This window comes from Larus michahellis, chromosome 5 (genome assembly GCF_964199755.1).
Source record: "Larus michahellis chromosome 5, bLarMic1.1, whole genome shotgun sequence".
In the NCBI taxonomy this organism is placed as follows: domain Eukaryota; kingdom Metazoa; phylum Chordata; class Aves; order Charadriiformes; family Laridae; genus Larus; species Larus michahellis.
The window spans coordinates 76,212,958-76,230,221 of NC_133900.1; the positions used below are offsets into that span (position 1 = coordinate 76,212,958).

The window sequence follows — 17,264 nt, forward strand, 5'->3', positions numbered from 1 at the left end:
AAAAGTGTTGGAAGAAGCTGAAAACAGTTAAAACATCCTATACCGTGCACATTTCCTCTGAAAGTGGAGTGACAGCAGCAGAGGATTTTTTCCATTCAGATTTTCTGTTTTCTTTTTCACTTTATTTTTTTTTTTTTTGGTCTGGGAAGAACGTTGGCATTGCAAATGATAGGTAATAATGTGGTCCCTGGGCAAATGTGTCCACCAACGACTTCGTCTGCAAACGCACTACTCTACACTGCATTCCTATAAAACTGAGTTCGGTGTCCATCTAATGCGTAAATGCTGTCGTTGCTTTTGCACAAAACAACGTGGTTCTGCCATTCGAAGTTATTTATGTGGTTTAGAGAATCTGTCCTGCCTAACCTATATCACCCTGTGAATTAACAAAGGCTATGAATTAACTAAGAGTCCTGCCTTACTTATGACTGTCTTGCCAAAATGTATGTTTGACTGGCGGATATTGACAGCTCATTGAAAATTACCAGCTGAAGTACAGTGGCTTGTTGTTAATTAAAAAAGGTTCTCTTTTCTTGAGACGATCACGGTCATGAGGACATTCTTCTGCCATAAACAGCTCCTACACCTCAGCTGAAGGTGCACGCGTGTTTTTGAAATACCGATTTGTGAGATGTCATCTGTTAACGTATTATGGGAAGGATATGTTTTTATTTTTTCAAACGGGGAGATAGAAAGTGTGCCACCACCCATGGAAAGCGCACACCACCCATGCTCGATGCCTGCAGGATGCTGTCTGCCTGCTCTCTCTAACTTCATATTTCCCTGACGCTTGTGTGTAACAATTACAGATTCTGAGCTGTCTTCTGTTTCCTTTTAATAGACTTCATTTTTGCGTGCAATATGGCAGTTTTCAAATAGCACATTTTTTACTTTGCTAAGTAAAATACAATACCCATCGGCTTAAAATACAAATATTCAAAGAGCTGCCTATGAGAGCGTTCAGTCAGAATACCATCTCCTGATTAGCTAATATGAATTTCATTATATAAAGTATGTAACACATATATTTCTGTATAGAATTTGCATATAATTTTTTTCCGAGGGAATTAAAGCTATTTTTTTCCTACATCCACCCAGTGTTCTTTCATAACCTGTCCCCATATCCTGTTGTCAGAATATTCTGCTTTTTCCTGCAGAAAATAGGACCAAAACTTTGTCAGGAAATCATTTGTACTGTGAGTAGAGATTTTGTTTATCCATCAGATTCTTTTTGTTGTAAATCGTTTGTAAATGTCGTGTTAGTCAATTTTTGATCAAGTTTACTGAAGTCTAATATTTTATTTTTTCTAAGACGTACATTATTTTCTAGCTCATTCTACCATTTCACATTTTCTGGGTTAAAACGCTTACAGCTTCAGACCCGTGTTTATTGGTGACCCCATCCTGCTTCTCCAGAGGCTTCAGGCTTCCTTTAAGGCACACTTTTTGTTTTCATTCTTCAAAAAAAGTGGAAGACTAGGAAAAGCTCTTTCATGTTCTACTAAAGTCTCTGATTTCATTTGTATCTTCCAAAGCTGTTTTCCCCCTATATTCCATTAATTTCTTGTTTTCCTTCTTTTGCCTCTCTTGTTCTTTATGTTTACCCAGTTCAGATTTCTTTCTTACAATAACTGATGACTATGGATACAGTTGATTGTGTTCTTTCAGTCACTTTGTGGAAGTACAAACTGCAAGGATTTTATGAAATGAGTCACTGAGCGATAACCAGCTATGCGAATAATTTATTTCCTTATTTTATTGAAGAAGAGGTCCTGCCAAGAAGACACAGACCATGGTTTAATCAACATTATGTTGTAGCATTTGTTCATGATTCATTTTCTAGGTTTCTAGACTTTTTTTGTATTATATTTGCAATGAATGTGAGTGATAATTAGAATAAGTCTTAATGTGAAACCACCTAGAAAACTCATCCGTGCTTACTGCAGCCACATCTGCCCACTACATGGCCCTCCCTGACTTGTGTCCTACTTAGGAAGCACCAACTCTTTGTCTCCTCCATGTCTGAGGAAGAACAACAGAGAGGATGACCTGAGAGTCGCAGCAATCTGAAATTACGTTCACAGTTCCATGGAAAGTATTTTCTGATATGCAATTAACTAATTAGTTCAGAACATCACACCGTCTGCAGAACTGCACAGAACTTTGCAGCAGGAGTTGTAGGCTCGTGTGGTTAAATCCGTCTGCTGATCGTGGCAGGGCAAGAATAGGAAGAGGACTTGCACAGTGAAAATTCTAAAGATTTTGATGACCTGAAAAGTAAGCTGTAATTATCAGTTACTTATTTCACGTATCATTTGGGGAATCTACTTGTGTATATTTGTCTCTGTGGCCAACCTATAGGGAGTTGGAGGCTACCAGCCTATAAGTCCAGGTATTTGATCCTCCTCTTTCTAAGAGTTGTGAGATCCATGCCTAATATTTACCAGGATGGCAACCTGTAAGCTTTTGGAAGTTGAGAGGGCTGGGGTTTTTTTATTATTACTGGTAGGGAAGTAGGAGGGCAGTAGGTAGTTCTACTGTAATGTAGAAGCAACACCTAACTTTGGGATGTCCAAGAGAGCCTGGGGAGAGTGAAGTGAGTGGCACAGGCTCCTGCACAGAAATTTCCTCTGAAAAGTAATACTGTCGTGGTGAAGAACAGAGTTATTTTTGATCACCTTGCTTTGAAATAAGGGTAAGACGACTATAAAGAAAACAACAAATGAACGAAACAAGTTGCCATGTCACATTTTTCATGTTCCTTAAGCCTCTCAATATATACCTACATTAGCTGACTTTCACATCCGCTCTGTTTTCCCAGGAAGGTACCCAGTATGCAAAAACTTGGTTTGATCATTCTGCAAGAATAGAGGGGTTTTTCTGCTTTTACTTCCCTTGGATAAACTGGATGGTATATCGATGTTAAAATCAGTATTTATATTCAGTCTCTAGATGCCTATATGTTTTTGAGTCTTTGTACTTAATATAGAGTGAGAGATTTAGAAAAATGAATACTCTAGCTTCTAAGGCACAGCTAATTTTTGTGAAATGATTTGATTGCAGCAGTACTGCTTGGTTCTAATTAAATATGTTTCTTTATTTTAATTACCAAGTTATAATTGGAATTGAGGTTTTTGTTCCTAGTTAGATTCGATACTTCCAAGCAAGATTTCCGTGCTCACCAGAAGTATTTTGGAGCAGCTTACAGCTCAAAATGGGGCCCAAATTGTGAAGCCTGACTGTTTCTTGAGCTTTTTCAATGTGTTCAAGATTCCTTCTGTCAAGTCAATTTTTTCGCAAGGCCAGGAGCCATATTTGCAAAATTTAGATCAGTTTCTGTTAGGCTTTTTTATTTTTGTGCTCCTGCTGATGACAGGAGTTTATACAATCAATCCAGGTTTAGTTAATCTCTAGGTTAGATTCTTTTGATTTCTTCTGTGCTGAATTCTGAGAGAATATCAATGAAGAGTACTGTAGGCAAAATTATCTGAGGGCAAAAGGTGATTTATGCTTCCTCTAGTACTTCTAGAAGTGGGGCAATGAAAGGATTCTCTATAGGTTTTTTTTGTACTGCTGCCCCTACATTAGAATTTTAAAGTTCAATTTTGGATCTTAAGGGTACTCAGGAATTCAGGTTTGTAGGTTTGGGACAGGCAAAAACTGTCACAAATCCTTATTTGACTTTGCTGAAGTGGTGTTTGTGTTTGTGATGTCCCGCTCTAAGCATCCAGCAATGGCTAAATAATCTTAGAATCTAATTCAGGAGAAGAGAATCACACGCTCAATTTTAATATGATTTAGTGCTTCCCTGAGCTGGAAGCTCACTATAGCTCTGGGCTTTAGTGGCTGACTAGGACGGAGAGAGGTAAAGCTCTTTGGGAAATTCTAGAAGGAAAAGACACCCATGTAGATATCAGAGCTAATTATGGTACAGCATGTTAAATTCAGTGCTGGCAGTGGACTGACTGTCTGCTCTGTATTCAAAGATTTAAAATTCCCTGTGGCCTTCCTCCCCCCCATCTGAATGAATCTCTCAGCTGAAACGCAGCTCAGAGACTTCCACAGCTTTTAAAAAAGCTGCCCGTGCATACTTTGATATTTTTACTTCGTGTTTCACTGCGGTCCCCGAACTTCTTGGAGATCTGCAATGTCCTGAGCAGGCAGTTTGCAGAGGTGTCTTCAAGACAAGGTCCTTCTTCAGCTCCACCATCTTTACCATTAAGTAGAAAGGGGAGCTGAACTCTCCTGTCACGCTTGGATAATGTTTTCCATGGCAGGGTCCAGCTGAGGATGCTAATTTTTGTTGATATAATTCAGGATAAAACAACGTCATGTAGAAAACAATGTTTTCTATCTTTTTTTTTCCGTATTGCTTATGTTATTGTCTAAAAGTAAGACTTCTTCCCCAGAAAAGAATGGTTCTGGAGATGAGATGAAGGAAAGTATGAAAAATATTTAACCAGTAGGTGAGTTTCACTTAAAAAACTCTTCAAGGCCTCTAAGCTGTTATTTTAATCTGCCTATATGTTTTACAGAAAGACAAATGCTGTAATTTTAAAGTCTATCTTGCTAGATCTGGAAGATACCATGTGCCATTATAATACTTTTACTGCCTATATTACATAGGAGTATCTTTTATTGAGCCCATTAATGTAGCTGTTTATTCCTTGGAGAAACTTAAAGTATGGAAAACGTGCAACTAGAGAGTGTAATATGAAGAAAGTTGTTTTCTGTGAAAAGGTTTCTTTGTACTTCTGCAGCGTTCAGGTAGCCAATACAGTGCTTTATACTATAATACTGTTTATTGTACTGTTTTATATAGTGTTCATGTATGGCACTATTTGTTTATTGTGTTACATAGGAATACTGAAAATATTATTTTAAATATTTATTATATAAATATATGATGCTATTAATTGTTTCCATTGCTAATCAGGGGAAGGAATACAGACAGTAAGATGGAAAACATGTCCTGCACAATGTGACTTTCTTATTACAGGGCTCTGTGGTTCCTTGGAGGTATGACTTACTGGTGCTGCTGCATTTTGTTACGAAGCACAGCTATAATTTTCATATATTAAAGATTTCATAATGTAACAACTTTTGCACCCTCACAATACTACTACTGCATAGTTCCCAAAGAAGCCTAAAATGTAAGACAGTTTACTGCAAGAACAGTGATTTAAAAATAAGGGAATATTAAGCTTGTGTTTGATTTCAAAAATCTCAGTGGTTATATAAATGTGTTGTGCTGTACTTCTTGTTTCAGTAACATTTGAAAAATACCAAACAAAAAAAAAACCTACCCAAAAACATGGCTGCAGCTGAAAGGGATACTAACCAAAATATTCACTCTGAGGTACTGGGTACTGATGATTCAGGTACTGTAAAAATAAACTCGTTTTTTTGGTTGTAAATTAAAGAGACAGAACACATTTTCATTTTATTTACAGAGGAAGCCTCTTCCTTCCTCAAAAATTACTGCCAAGAAACTGCTTATGCCTGTGGCTGAAAACTGTAGAGTTGCCCAGGCTGGTCTTGCAGTTCCTTCTTACTGCAGATGGGTCTCCCAGTGTCTTTCTTACATGGTCGGGAGCGTACTTGGTCGCTTGGGCTAGGAGGTTCCAAGTATTTCTGTAGGAAGTCTAAGTTACAGTTTTTTACATTTGGATGCCCCATCCCTGGAGGTGTTCAAGGCCAGGCTGGATGGGGCTTTGAGCAGCCTGGTCTAGTGGGAGGTGTCCCTGCCCATGGCAGGGGGTTGGAACTACATGATCTTTAAGGTTCCTTCCAACCTGAACCATTCTATGATTCTATGATTCTATGATTTGATTTAGTGTTTTTTCCCTTGCTTCCCTTTCTTTTTTTCTTTTTCCCACCATTGCAAGCTGTAGCAATGTTCAGCTTAATTCTAGTGTTCTGTGAATGGAAGAGCCCTAGAAACCGGCTCTGAGAAGCAATACTGTATTCAGTTCATTTTGTCTCTCCTCTTTTAAGTGTAGGACTGTTCATTTCATTGTTTCTGAGTACCTTGTCAAGGTGAATACTCTTGCAATTCATATCTGTGCCTAGTCGTTTAATATACTTTATTGAGAAACTTTTCCTGATACTGAATCTAAACTTTCTCTGTCGACATTTTGTCCTAGAAAACACTGAGAGCCTGCTAAACAACCCTACTTCTTTCATTCTTCTACAGTCTCGCAGCAAAAATCAACAAAGTTTAGTAATAAGAGGCAATGCTATCTTTAAGGGTGCAAAATATAATCATTTCTACTCCCAAACTTATGGGATTTCCTCTGTTAAGCTATAAAAAGAAAGCTGCCATAGGGAAATCTCCAGTGACAGAAAGAAATTGTGGAAAACCAGATCATAAAGAAAACAATTCTTTTAGGTTCCAGTTCAGGAAGTTGCTTGAGGATAAATTAAGCTGAATTCGTCAGTTGGGGTTTTGGTGTCTTAATTGCATACATCATCAGTGAAAACAATACCATCTGTATATTTTACTTCTGCTGAAGTGTTATGAAACAGGCTGAAGACATCTTACTTTTTTTCCCTAGTCATGTTCTCAGCTGCCCTCATGGAAACTAGCACCTTTCCGAGGAAACTGGCCCAGCAATTTTAGAATTAACAGGCCAGGTAACACATTTTAAAAGATTGTCACATGAAAATGACAGGCACTCATCATCACCTATAGCTGAATAAATTGTAATTCATATTAAGTACATAAGGGCAATTTATATAGCCTTTGTGATGTCTAGACAAAGCTGTAAATGGACAAGCCTACAACTCAGTCAGTTGAAAGCGAGTACGAATATGTATGAATGAAGAGATATTGAACACTCTTATTGAAATCTTAATTCTAAAAAGCATAAAGCATTTTCTAAGAAGACTTACTCTGCAAAGAGACGTGACCTATGTTGAGCATTAGTTACAGAAGAAGAAGAAAACAATGCTTTCTCTGGCTTTAAAGGATTTGTAATCTATATCATCTAAGTAAAAGTTTGGGGAGCAAGATCATCAAAGATCATTCCACCAATGGTGTTTATTATATTATGCTTATACAATGTTATATATGTTTATATATAAACATATATAATATGTTTATTTTGTTAGTGTGACAGAACTAGACCCAGGCTATTGACCTTTTTTATGAGTGCTTGCCTCTGTTCGTGGTGGCAGGGTATATAAATAGTAGAATGATTTTTTTTGGGGGGGAAACACTTTGTTGTCTGTATTAAAATAGATGGCTGACCTAATTATGGAATGGGTGTGGGGATTTTTAGATGCTTTTCCCTTTAGACGCAATTTCTCCTTAGGGTTTTAAGAAGCTTGGAAGAACTGTGCAATGGTAGCTCTGAGGAGTTAAAATACTGCTGAAAGTTGCCCCCGGAAGAGTCATCATATAAGCTCATGAACTGCCAGTTTTCTGCTAATTTCATGACCTTGACTTCCGAAATCCCCAAATCCATGAGGCAGTGATTTTAATCTTTACTTAGGATTCACATGTAGCTAATCTTGTTTAAATCCCCTCTGCCTCCTTCTTTTCCTCCCCTTTCGTTTCCTTCTGTCAGCTCTTCATTCTCATTAGTTTGCCTTAAAGGCCCAGGGTGGATGAGTCAGTGATTCCAATCTGTATCTGCTTAGATACCAATTCCCTTTTAGGGATGGCAATATCATGCTTTAGCTCAGTAGGCAGTCATGCTTTTTGAGCGATTTTTGACATCTAGAACTTTCTTTTACTAGGTACTGGCTGCTGCACTCTTCTCTCCGTTTCGGAAAAACACGTTCTCTGGGGTCTTTTTAAAAGCAAATGAAACAAACCCAACTCTTGACCGCACAGATATTACCAGTCCAATGAAGATTCAGCCCCGTTTACTCTTGTCTTGATACCTCATTTTCCTTTCTTGTCCACTCATCAGTTGTTCGTTCACCTCCAGTCACCTGGATATGTCTCTCCTCACCTCCCACCAGTCCTCTCCTCCTCCACACTCCCCGGGAGCTCCTAACACCGGCACTGCCGGACCTTGTGGCACTGAATTTTGCTTTTGTGTGACTTGACAGTTTGGTGGGAAGCTAATATCATATCTCTCCCTGGCTAAATAAAGAAGAGACTGTAGGTATCTGGAATAAGAAAGGCTGAAAAGCCACAACACCTGATGAGAAGGATACCTGTCGTGCTGTCACCACAGCAACACCTGAGAGCTCGAGCAGGCACGAGATGCTTCTGAAGCACCATAAATGCCACATTTGCTCCGTGCTCTGGAGCTGCAACCACACGCTTGGATTAGGTGTCTCTTACTTTGAGGGGGTGAGGAGGAAGGGAATATTTTTCTCCCTCCTTAGTTCTCTCTTCATCTATAAGGCCAGAAGAAAGCTGGAAGGGCAACACATGACTGGTATTGTTCCATGTTCATTTTTCTAATTGGCCAAAGTGTTGAAAATGCTTCTGTCTCTTTAAAATGGTGTGGTATTTTGTGCCGTGACTACTACTGAACGTGAAGTTATTTGAGTGAAGAGAATAACTTCATGCGTGTTGAGGTGTGAGGTGACCTCATTATTCCTAAATCTGTTCCTGTTCTTATTCAGCTCTACTCTTTCAGCTGCTCGAGTGTTTTTATTTCTGCTCTGGTTGTGTAACAGAATTTTTTTTAAATGTCAAAATCACAGCAACATAAATTGCTTAGTTGAGCCAACCTGGTGGAAATTTATCTGCTCATAGATACGACAATAACGGAGCAAGATTAAACAGGGTTTGTGGCTTAATAAGACAAGAAGCAACACTTTGGTTTTGCTTTGGTGCAAGGATGTTGATTAATACAAAAGATGCTTCTTTCCAACAGAGAGTTCTGGTAAAGACATTCAAAAATCCCCATTTTTGTCTTTGGTTGCATGAAATCAGGGCTTCAGAGAGGTGTTGTGTTAAAAACTCTGGTTTCAGAAAAGCGCATCGTGGGGGGCGCAGGTGGGCGTTCTGCAGTCAGTGCTCGCTCCAGGCCGGAGGTGCACGTCCCCAGGAGACTCTGCTCCCTTCGACCCTTTGTGGTTTTGCTGCCGCTGAGGACCTTGCTGTTGGGACTGCGTATCTGGAAATGGGGCCCCTGTCCACTAGCAAGGAAAATGAAAAACAATTTCTCAAAGTTTGCTCAGTGGGTACCAGGCAGTCTTGCTCGTCATTTCCATGTAGAGTTTATTTAAAGAAGCCAATTGGAAGAGGACGACTGTACGTACCATTGGAAACGCCATATGTTGTTAAATTTCTTATGCTAACTGGAGAGTTTTTCCATTGGAAAACCAGCATTTAAGGGACAAATGAGAGACGAGTCCAACTATGTTACTTGAGACCTCTCTTTATAGCCCCAGAATAGTTCCTATGGGACGTGCTTTGTCTAAATAATATATCCCGCCTTTTGTATCATTAACCACCCTTCAGAAACTCCCTGGCTTCCAGGGAAGTGGTTTTTGCCTGGCTCATTGTCTGTCACATTCATTTACTTGATTTCTCTTACTAGCCTCAGTATTCTCCACTGAGTGCATATAGCTTGGAGTACTTAAATGAAGTAGTCTGTGGGGTTTCTAAACTAGCAGGTAAGTTTTCTGAGCAACCATGCTGCCTGAGTTAAAGGTCCAGTGCCCGTGCCAAATCTATGGTTGCATTAATAACCTCCGATATCTACAATTACTTATGACAAGGTTTTAGCAATCTCACTGCCTCAATTTCCTGTCGCATCCAAAATAGCTCAAGATGAAATATGAAGTCAGCTAAGCTGGGGAGAGGGGGCAAACCTCTCAGTTTGGCATCAGTGGATGGCAGCGTTGCCAATTCAGTGATGGGAATTATTTAATTATTCTCTACAGAACAAAATGTAAAAACAAAACACCACATGTGCCGAAATTTTTGTTGCATTTGGCATGAATTAGAGTTGTTTGGGACCTTTTAAATGTCTACTGCATTACACTCTTGAACTATTAAAACCTATTTTCATGTAAGTCAATTGAAAGAAGTTTTATTTTTCCCTTTAAATTTTGACTGCACAGAGTTAACTTTTGCCACTTCACCTTTTGATCCTCTTTCATTTAATTTTTCGATGTATAAGAAAAGCTTGTGTTTCGATTTTCATCCCTGCTTGAACGGAGAAAGGCTGTGGCACTGGTGGTGGGCAGTTTGGCAGTGTCTGAGATAACGCTGATGTTAAGAAGTTATAGGGAGAATCGCTTCTCCCTCTTTATTGTAGGATTGTCCATCACTTGTCTTCATGCCCGTTGTCCGACTGATGCTGCTCCTCAGATGCTGTTACAAAAAATTCTTTGATAACCTTGTGTGATCATTAAACACTGCTAATCATTCTCAGCTAGCATATTGTTTCATGGTCATTCATTCATCTCCAACCTTGGCGCTAGATTAGTCCCTCTCAGAGGTACCTCTTGACACCTATGCTTTTCGACATCCTCATGCTCATCTCTTGGTCTTCGAGTTGGATCTCAGTCATGGGGTTTGAAATGATCAAACTGCAGAGGAATTGAATAGCTGCAGAATGTGCCCGGGGGAGTGACCACAGCTGTGACCCACAGAGCATTTGCTCAGGTAGCCGTGCAGCCTTTCTGATAGTCCTGAGCCCTACTGTAAGCTCTCATGGTCTGAATCAATCCTGGCTTGCTGGCTATTGGGAGGGTTGCTACTGGGGTTTAGGGTAGGCTTGAGGAGGCTGGGTAAAGCAGTTTATTTGCTGGAGGGAATCTTGTTCCTGTCAGCTGCTGGGGTGGAGGAAGCAGCCCTTTGAGATGGGTCAAAAAGCCATGCATTTTGTCAGACCAGAGTAGTTTAATCTTTCTGTTCTTCTTCTTTTATTATTATTTTTTTTAGCTCTTTTTAATTAAAAATGAAATTGGGTGAAAGCCATTCTCTCGGCTCCTGAGAATGTTTCATTAATGAAATAAAACATGTCCCTAAAGAAAGAAGTCGCTAAAGTCATTATTACACCTAAGTCTTGATGTATCTGCCAAAAAAAAAAATATCTGTGTGAGATACCTCAGAGGAGAGGGAGACAGGAGGATATTACTCGCAACTTTTTTATTTCATCTTTTCTCATTCTCAGTTCTATCCCACTTTCCTGTGTTTTGGAGAAATGATTCTGCGCGTCTGTATTTCCAGCGCTTGGCAAAATGCGGCCGCTAAGCAGCTTGGGATTCTGAAATGTTTCCCCAAATAAACTAATAACGTGCGTTTAATGGATTGTATAGAGGAAGACTTAAGAAATCAGTATTATTGAATGCAGTATGTACAAAAGATTAATTAAAATTTTCCTCTGTTAAAAGCTTTACCTTACTGACTTCAAAAGTCTCTGTGATGGCTACGCAAGTGCTGAGGACCTCTGTTTAAACCAGAAGATAACGGTAAACTTCTGTGGTTTCACATTAAAAAAGTAAAATCTTTCTCTAGATCCTGAGTTTCATGAGAAGCCCTGTTTGATCTAAACATGTCTGGGATGTAAAGGCCTAAGCTTAGCCACTTGCTGTTGCTGGTCTTTGGGTAAAATTTGTATGGCACGATTTTGATCCAACACCGTGCAAGAACGGAAAAGACAGCATTCAAACATGCATTTCCTGTAGGGGATCTTACTGCGCTATAAGCTACTTGGTTCCTGGGAGATCTGAAAATGAGACCACCCATTTGTATGCCAAACTGCAGACCTGGGAGCCTCGCTTTGCAGGGTCTATTTTCCCTTAAATCCTGGATGCAAAGATCTATTCGTGGAAGACTGGCACCTCTGCGAAAGGAGCTACAGGAGCTCTGGGAAGTTTCACCCAGAGCACAGAGAAGTACTGTAGTGGGCTTTGGCTCAGCCTGTGTTGACAGAGAACTGCATAATGAAGGCTTTTTCAGGTTTTATATTCAAAAGTTTATGGCTTTCTAAGAGGGATTTGCACCATTGTTGCTTCTTTTATGACAATAATATAGACTGCCTAATGCCTGTCCCCGTTTCATGGTACTATAGGGTGCTTCAGAAAACACTAGTGTCTGGCACAATTTTCCTTGGAAAACGCAGCCTCCAGATTACATGGCAGTTACTGACATTAAACTGTTCTTGTAAAGTTAAAAACATGGATGATAATATAATGACGGTTTTTTTCTGGCTTTATGAAATCCGCTGCTGTTATTCTTAGCACCTGTAAAGAGTTGCCCAGTATTGCAGGTACACCTTATTGCCCTCGTGGAAAAGGTAAGCTATTTTTGGCTTTGTAGCCGGGGAAGACTGAGCAAATAGCAGTTATACAAACCAATGTACCGAATGAATATCGCATGAAAGATCAGTCAGGAGGTCTTAGCTATCAATCCCAAATCACCTTGGCTCTTGATAGTTAAAACCTCCTTTAGCTTTTTCCACAGGAGAGTGTTAAATAAAATCAGAGTGCTGAAATACGTGCTCAGCTTGATCTGTAAGGCTGTTCCTACAAGCGTCCTATCATGTTACAATACATCCTTCAGAGTTCTCTCGCAAACAGCGACAAAAAAAGCCAAACAGACCCTTCTCTTTGGTGACTTCATGGCTTTTTTTTCTTCCTCAGAGAAGATCAAGTCTGGAGTTTCTCCGACTTCGTCTGAAATTGTAGGCATGATCAATTTGTTTAAGAAACCTTGTAAGTATTTGACCAATTCTGTAGATTCTGGAGCACATGGTGTCCTGTCACTTGAAAGCTCACTGTTAAGTTTTTGTGGCTTAGGCTGGAGTACTTTCAGCGGGGAGCTGGCTGAGGGGCGAATGTGCTGTGCTTATTGTTTTTAAGCGGGAGCTGCTGCTAATGTATGTGCTGCTTTTGTCCATTTTTATGGCAGTCATAACAAACAGCGTGTGTGTAAAGTCGAGTCAATCCAAAACAAAGAGGTTTTGCTGGTGAACGTTTTTTTGCAGGCAATTCCCTGTGGCATCAGGGGGAGCTCTCTGCACCACCGCGGGGAACTTGACTCCCTCAGCTTGTGTTATGGCAGATGCTGTGCTTTACTGTACCTTTTGAAATGGTCCTTTTAACTGATGAAAGCTTAGAATTTATGGATCTAAATTTTGAAGTAAATAGAAAAGCATGTGCTCATTAAGATCATCCGGATTATGGTCAGTCCAAGTATTTTATGGTTGGACTAGATGATCTGAAAGGTCCCTTCCAACCTAGGCAATTCTATGATTCTGTGATTTTTCAAAGTTGTCAAAAAGTTTGTGATTTTTAAAGCTTACTACTGGAGTTCTAATTTCAATAGGTTCTCCTACGTTAGTTGTCAGATACTACCTTTCAGTTGCACTGATGCTAATTTACATAATTTCATTTTTATTTCCTGCATTGGATTTGCAGAGATTATTTGACAAATTCAGAATCTATTTGAGCTAAACGATGCAAATGGACGGAAGCAGTATGAAGTTTGTAGCTACGTGTAAATACCGAGCATGCTATCAAGCGGCGGTGCTGGATTAATGTGGTGTCCTTCTGTCCACCTCTCTGTTGATGGGGTCTGGGGGCTTGGGCGGAGGAGGGCGGGGGGAAATGGAGGAGGAAGGTTTGGCCGAAGTGTTTGTCATGAACAGGATTTGTGTTCAACATGAGATGATGGTTAACATCGTAACATGACAAAAGCTTTAGTCTGTTTTCAGGTTTCCTGATTATTTGCCTATTCCAGTTCAGCAGTAAATAGCGTCTCTGTTTCCTCTGGATTGCATGATGTTCCACATGATCTTACCCTACTGAAAAGGTATTAAGAGGGGAAAAAGGCTCTCGCTTGATTCACTAATTGCCCTTCAGAACGAGGCATGAAGTCCCTCTGTCGCTGACGATCAGGGCAAATGCTCTACCAGGGAAAGCAAGGAGAGAGGAGGGAATGTGAAAAAGCCTTTACTTCTCAGTACGTTACTTAATCATCTCTAATTACGGATTTAAAGGATGGAAGAAGTAAGAAGACTTACTTGCATGCACTGTTGAGGAATTCGTGTAGGAAGAAGAGACACAAGTGTTTGAAATACCTGGCTAGCTCTCTGTTGTCATCTGTTAATAAATCACACGGGCCTTTCATTTGTATTTTGTTGAGAAAAATAGAGTAGGCTTGAAATATAAAGAGGCTCTTAACTTCCCTTGTGAAGGAGTGGGAGTACAGCGTGTCCATTCAGTACAAAGAAAAGAATTTACTTGTGTAAAGTTTTCAGGCTTTTTTGGTTTTCTTTTCCTAGGCAACTTCACCAGTGGCATTGTGGGAAGGAAACTCTGTTTCTCGTGTGGCTTTCACACTTGTGTTGGTTATTATTAGTTAAGTCATAACTGCGCTGCAAATTACAGAACCAGACTTTCCCAGAATTTGGTGCTTGCTTTTGTAGAAACCCATTTGCTACAACAATTATCACCAAATGACATGGTGCATCGCTGTCTTGTCTTATGCTGGGTTTTGTGTTCGATCACTGTATGGTACCACTGTAAAGACTTAAAAATCCCTGGCAGCCAGCTGTGGGGGATGAACCTGATTCAACGTCATGCGAGTCTTCTCTGAAAGTTGCCATTCTGGGAAGTCTGTGTCCACGGTCGCTGCCTCCTTTAACAGAAAAAGGATTGGCTAAAATATATTTAGTTTCTCGGAGGGTACCTGTGTTTAATGGATAGGATTAAAAGTAGAAAGGTAGAGAATATCTGCAGTTTTCCAGCCTTCTAGCCGAGGTGAGTGATGGTAATTTTTCATGCCTTGGAGGTCTTGTTTGCAGAACGTGCTTCTGTGCTAGGGCTTTATTTTGCCTTTGTTTTCAGTCCCTTTTCTGTCTTAGTGTGTGCAATGGTTTCTGAACTCTCTCACCCACAGCAAACTTTATCTCCCAAAATGGGTGAAGTGACAATTTTGAAATTATTATCATATTAAAATCTTGGTGGTGGTATCGTACTTGGGATATTTTTTTTGTTTCTGAACGCTTAGGAAGCATACAATTTATGTATGACTTACCTTACTTCTGCATAAGTATAAGCAGAACTCTTAAAAAACAATAACATGGACACGGATGATGTACACATCCACAAGTACTCTGGATAGGATAGCAATGCTTTTTATACACGGAACAAGAATTTATAATAGCTCATGGATGGAGGCAGCCACTAATTGTCTAACCCAGTCATTTGTAGCAAAGGCGTTCATTATCTTTGTTTTCTGGGATTTCTTCCTAGTTCTCTTTCAGAAAAGTTGGAGCGTGTGGTCTGTCGGCCTGTCCCCATGGGTCAGGACTGAATTTGAAATGACTCCTCTGCTCCTTGAGCAGACTGGCTGCTCTTGGGAATGCGACACTCAGCGAGGTGGAATTCTTGTCTGCCACCAGCCTTGCCATGCCTGCGTTCATTTTTCCTAATTACAAAACAACTTACACTTAATGAGTTGCAATTAATCAGAGCCTTTTGCTTTGCTACACCTATAAAATTATACTTGCAGTAAAATACTTCATGAACTAATTAGAGATCTCGACCCAATGTAGTTAGGAGACTTCTGTCCTCCAGTTTACTGCTGTCTTATTAAATAGTGAGATTAAAATCTTGTCTCCTCGTTCCAAAGATGCAATCTCTTCACGTTCTTCTTCTCCCATGGCAGACTACATTTAATTCTTATTCTGGAATGCTGTTTCCCTAAATGACGTGTCCTCTTTAGCCTTGTCCCATTTCACAATATAGCCTACAGCGGGGATGACCAGCTGCTCCGTGGATGGGTTTGTCCCAGTTGACTGCTCAGGTGCTGGAGGGTAATGAGAGGCTGACTCTGCAGAAGGTGCTTGGGGTATCCTGAAGAACTGGTACAAACAAACCTTACCAGTCTGGTGGCATGGTCCAGGAGGGCAGGGCAGAGAAGCACAGCTATTCACAGCAAGGTCAGGTCCTCAAAACTTACTAGCTCTGGCACAGACCCCATTCCGGCAGAAGACAGTGGAGTCCTGCGAGGCTGCCTCGGCGGCTGTGCCCTTGCCCATCAGCATCTTGAGGGGCTTACAGCTTTTCCCATCTGTGGATCTTGAAACAAAACCTAAGATGTTTTCATTTTTAAAAAAACAAAGCAAAATAAGCCCCCTTCCCCCTTCAATTCTGGGCTCGTTCTGCTGGAGGCCAAGTAATGCTGGTGATGACTCTGCATAGCTTACCCAGGACTGATGTCTCTGGAGCTGCTGCCTGGGTTCCTGGAGTGCTGTGAGGAAGCACCGTGCTTCCATCACTGCTGTCTTTGGGAGAGTTTGTTTCATTGGAGGTTCTGAGGACTTTTCTATGGGCAGTTCTTTGTGGCAGATGCTATAAGTAAACAAACATTTAATGTTTCTTCCCCTCGTCCTTCTCAGAGACGTAAGGTCTTGCACGAGTTTTCACAGCCATCCTTTCTGTGCTCTTACTTGCTCCCAGTTAAATATCAGATCCTTTGGTTGAGAGGCTTTTGGCCTCTTTTACAGTGATGTGCAGCGCGTGTGGTGTCCATGCAGGAACCTGCTGCCCCAAGCGCTGCCAGGCTGGAAGACTCGCCAGCCAGCGAGGCTGGCAGATAGGTATCACGGATGGATGTCCCCATCGCCAAGGCACCTCCAGGAGGAACAATTACAGATAGATACCCTGCTTCAGCTTCTGTCCAGTGTCCCTTTCCACTTTGCTCTAAACATTTTATTTAAATAAAATTGGGGAAAACGTTTCCTTGTGCTTTCGGGAGAACTTAGTAAAAAAATTATTGTATTTTTAAAGGCAGTTTGAATAACTTTTGTCACAAAGTAGTGAAATCTCACTGCTCTCTTATTTTCTACTTTTTTGTTAAGTGGTTATCCGGATACTATCTGCATTGCCTTACCGTTCCTGGAGCTTTAGGATACGATGTGGGTGACACCCTTATCTGTTTACCAAAATCAAATACACCTATTTGAACACCTTTTAGTCACATGTTTGACTGTGGTTTCTGAACTAACACCTTCCAAGTAAGTAGCAGCTGCCCTCCTATTAATGAATATGGAGATATAATGCCAGGTAGCTGTATGTATTCTTCCAAGGTTTTTTTTTTTTCCAGATTCATCAGTGATCTGCAATATGTAAGTACGCGATAAATTTCATGTACAGAAATATAAGTGTCTGTGCTCATCTTCATTTGTTGGAATGTTAATAAAACAGTGAATTCTCAGGCAGAGCAGCAGATTATTTGTCACTAGTTAATTTTCAGTTTACAGTCTGAAATACTTAAACTTAAACCTGTTTGTGCGAGTCAGTCAGCCGGAGAGCAGATATACACAGTATTAACT

At 40.3% G+C, this 17,264-nt stretch overlaps 1 protein-coding gene across 20 annotated transcripts in view; it reads left to right on the plus strand.

Moving 5' to 3' along the window:
- Positions 1–17,264, plus strand: part of CRACD (capping protein inhibiting regulator of actin dynamics) — a 141,432-nt gene that overhangs the window by 67,616 nt on the left and 56,552 nt on the right. For 13 of the 20 annotated variants that reach the window (XM_074588120.1, XM_074588124.1, XM_074588112.1 and 10 more), the window contains one exon: positions 12,565–12,636. The exons of 6 other annotated variants lie outside the window; for them this stretch is intronic. In XM_074588120.1, the coding sequence (XP_074444221.1) occupies positions 12,612–12,636 (25 nt within the window). In that variant the 5' untranslated portion in view covers positions 12,565–12,611. Of the gene's footprint in view, positions 1–12,564; positions 12,637–17,040; positions 17,058–17,264 lie in introns of those variants that run through there. One more of the 20 variants, XM_074588132.1, reaches the window with a different exon arrangement.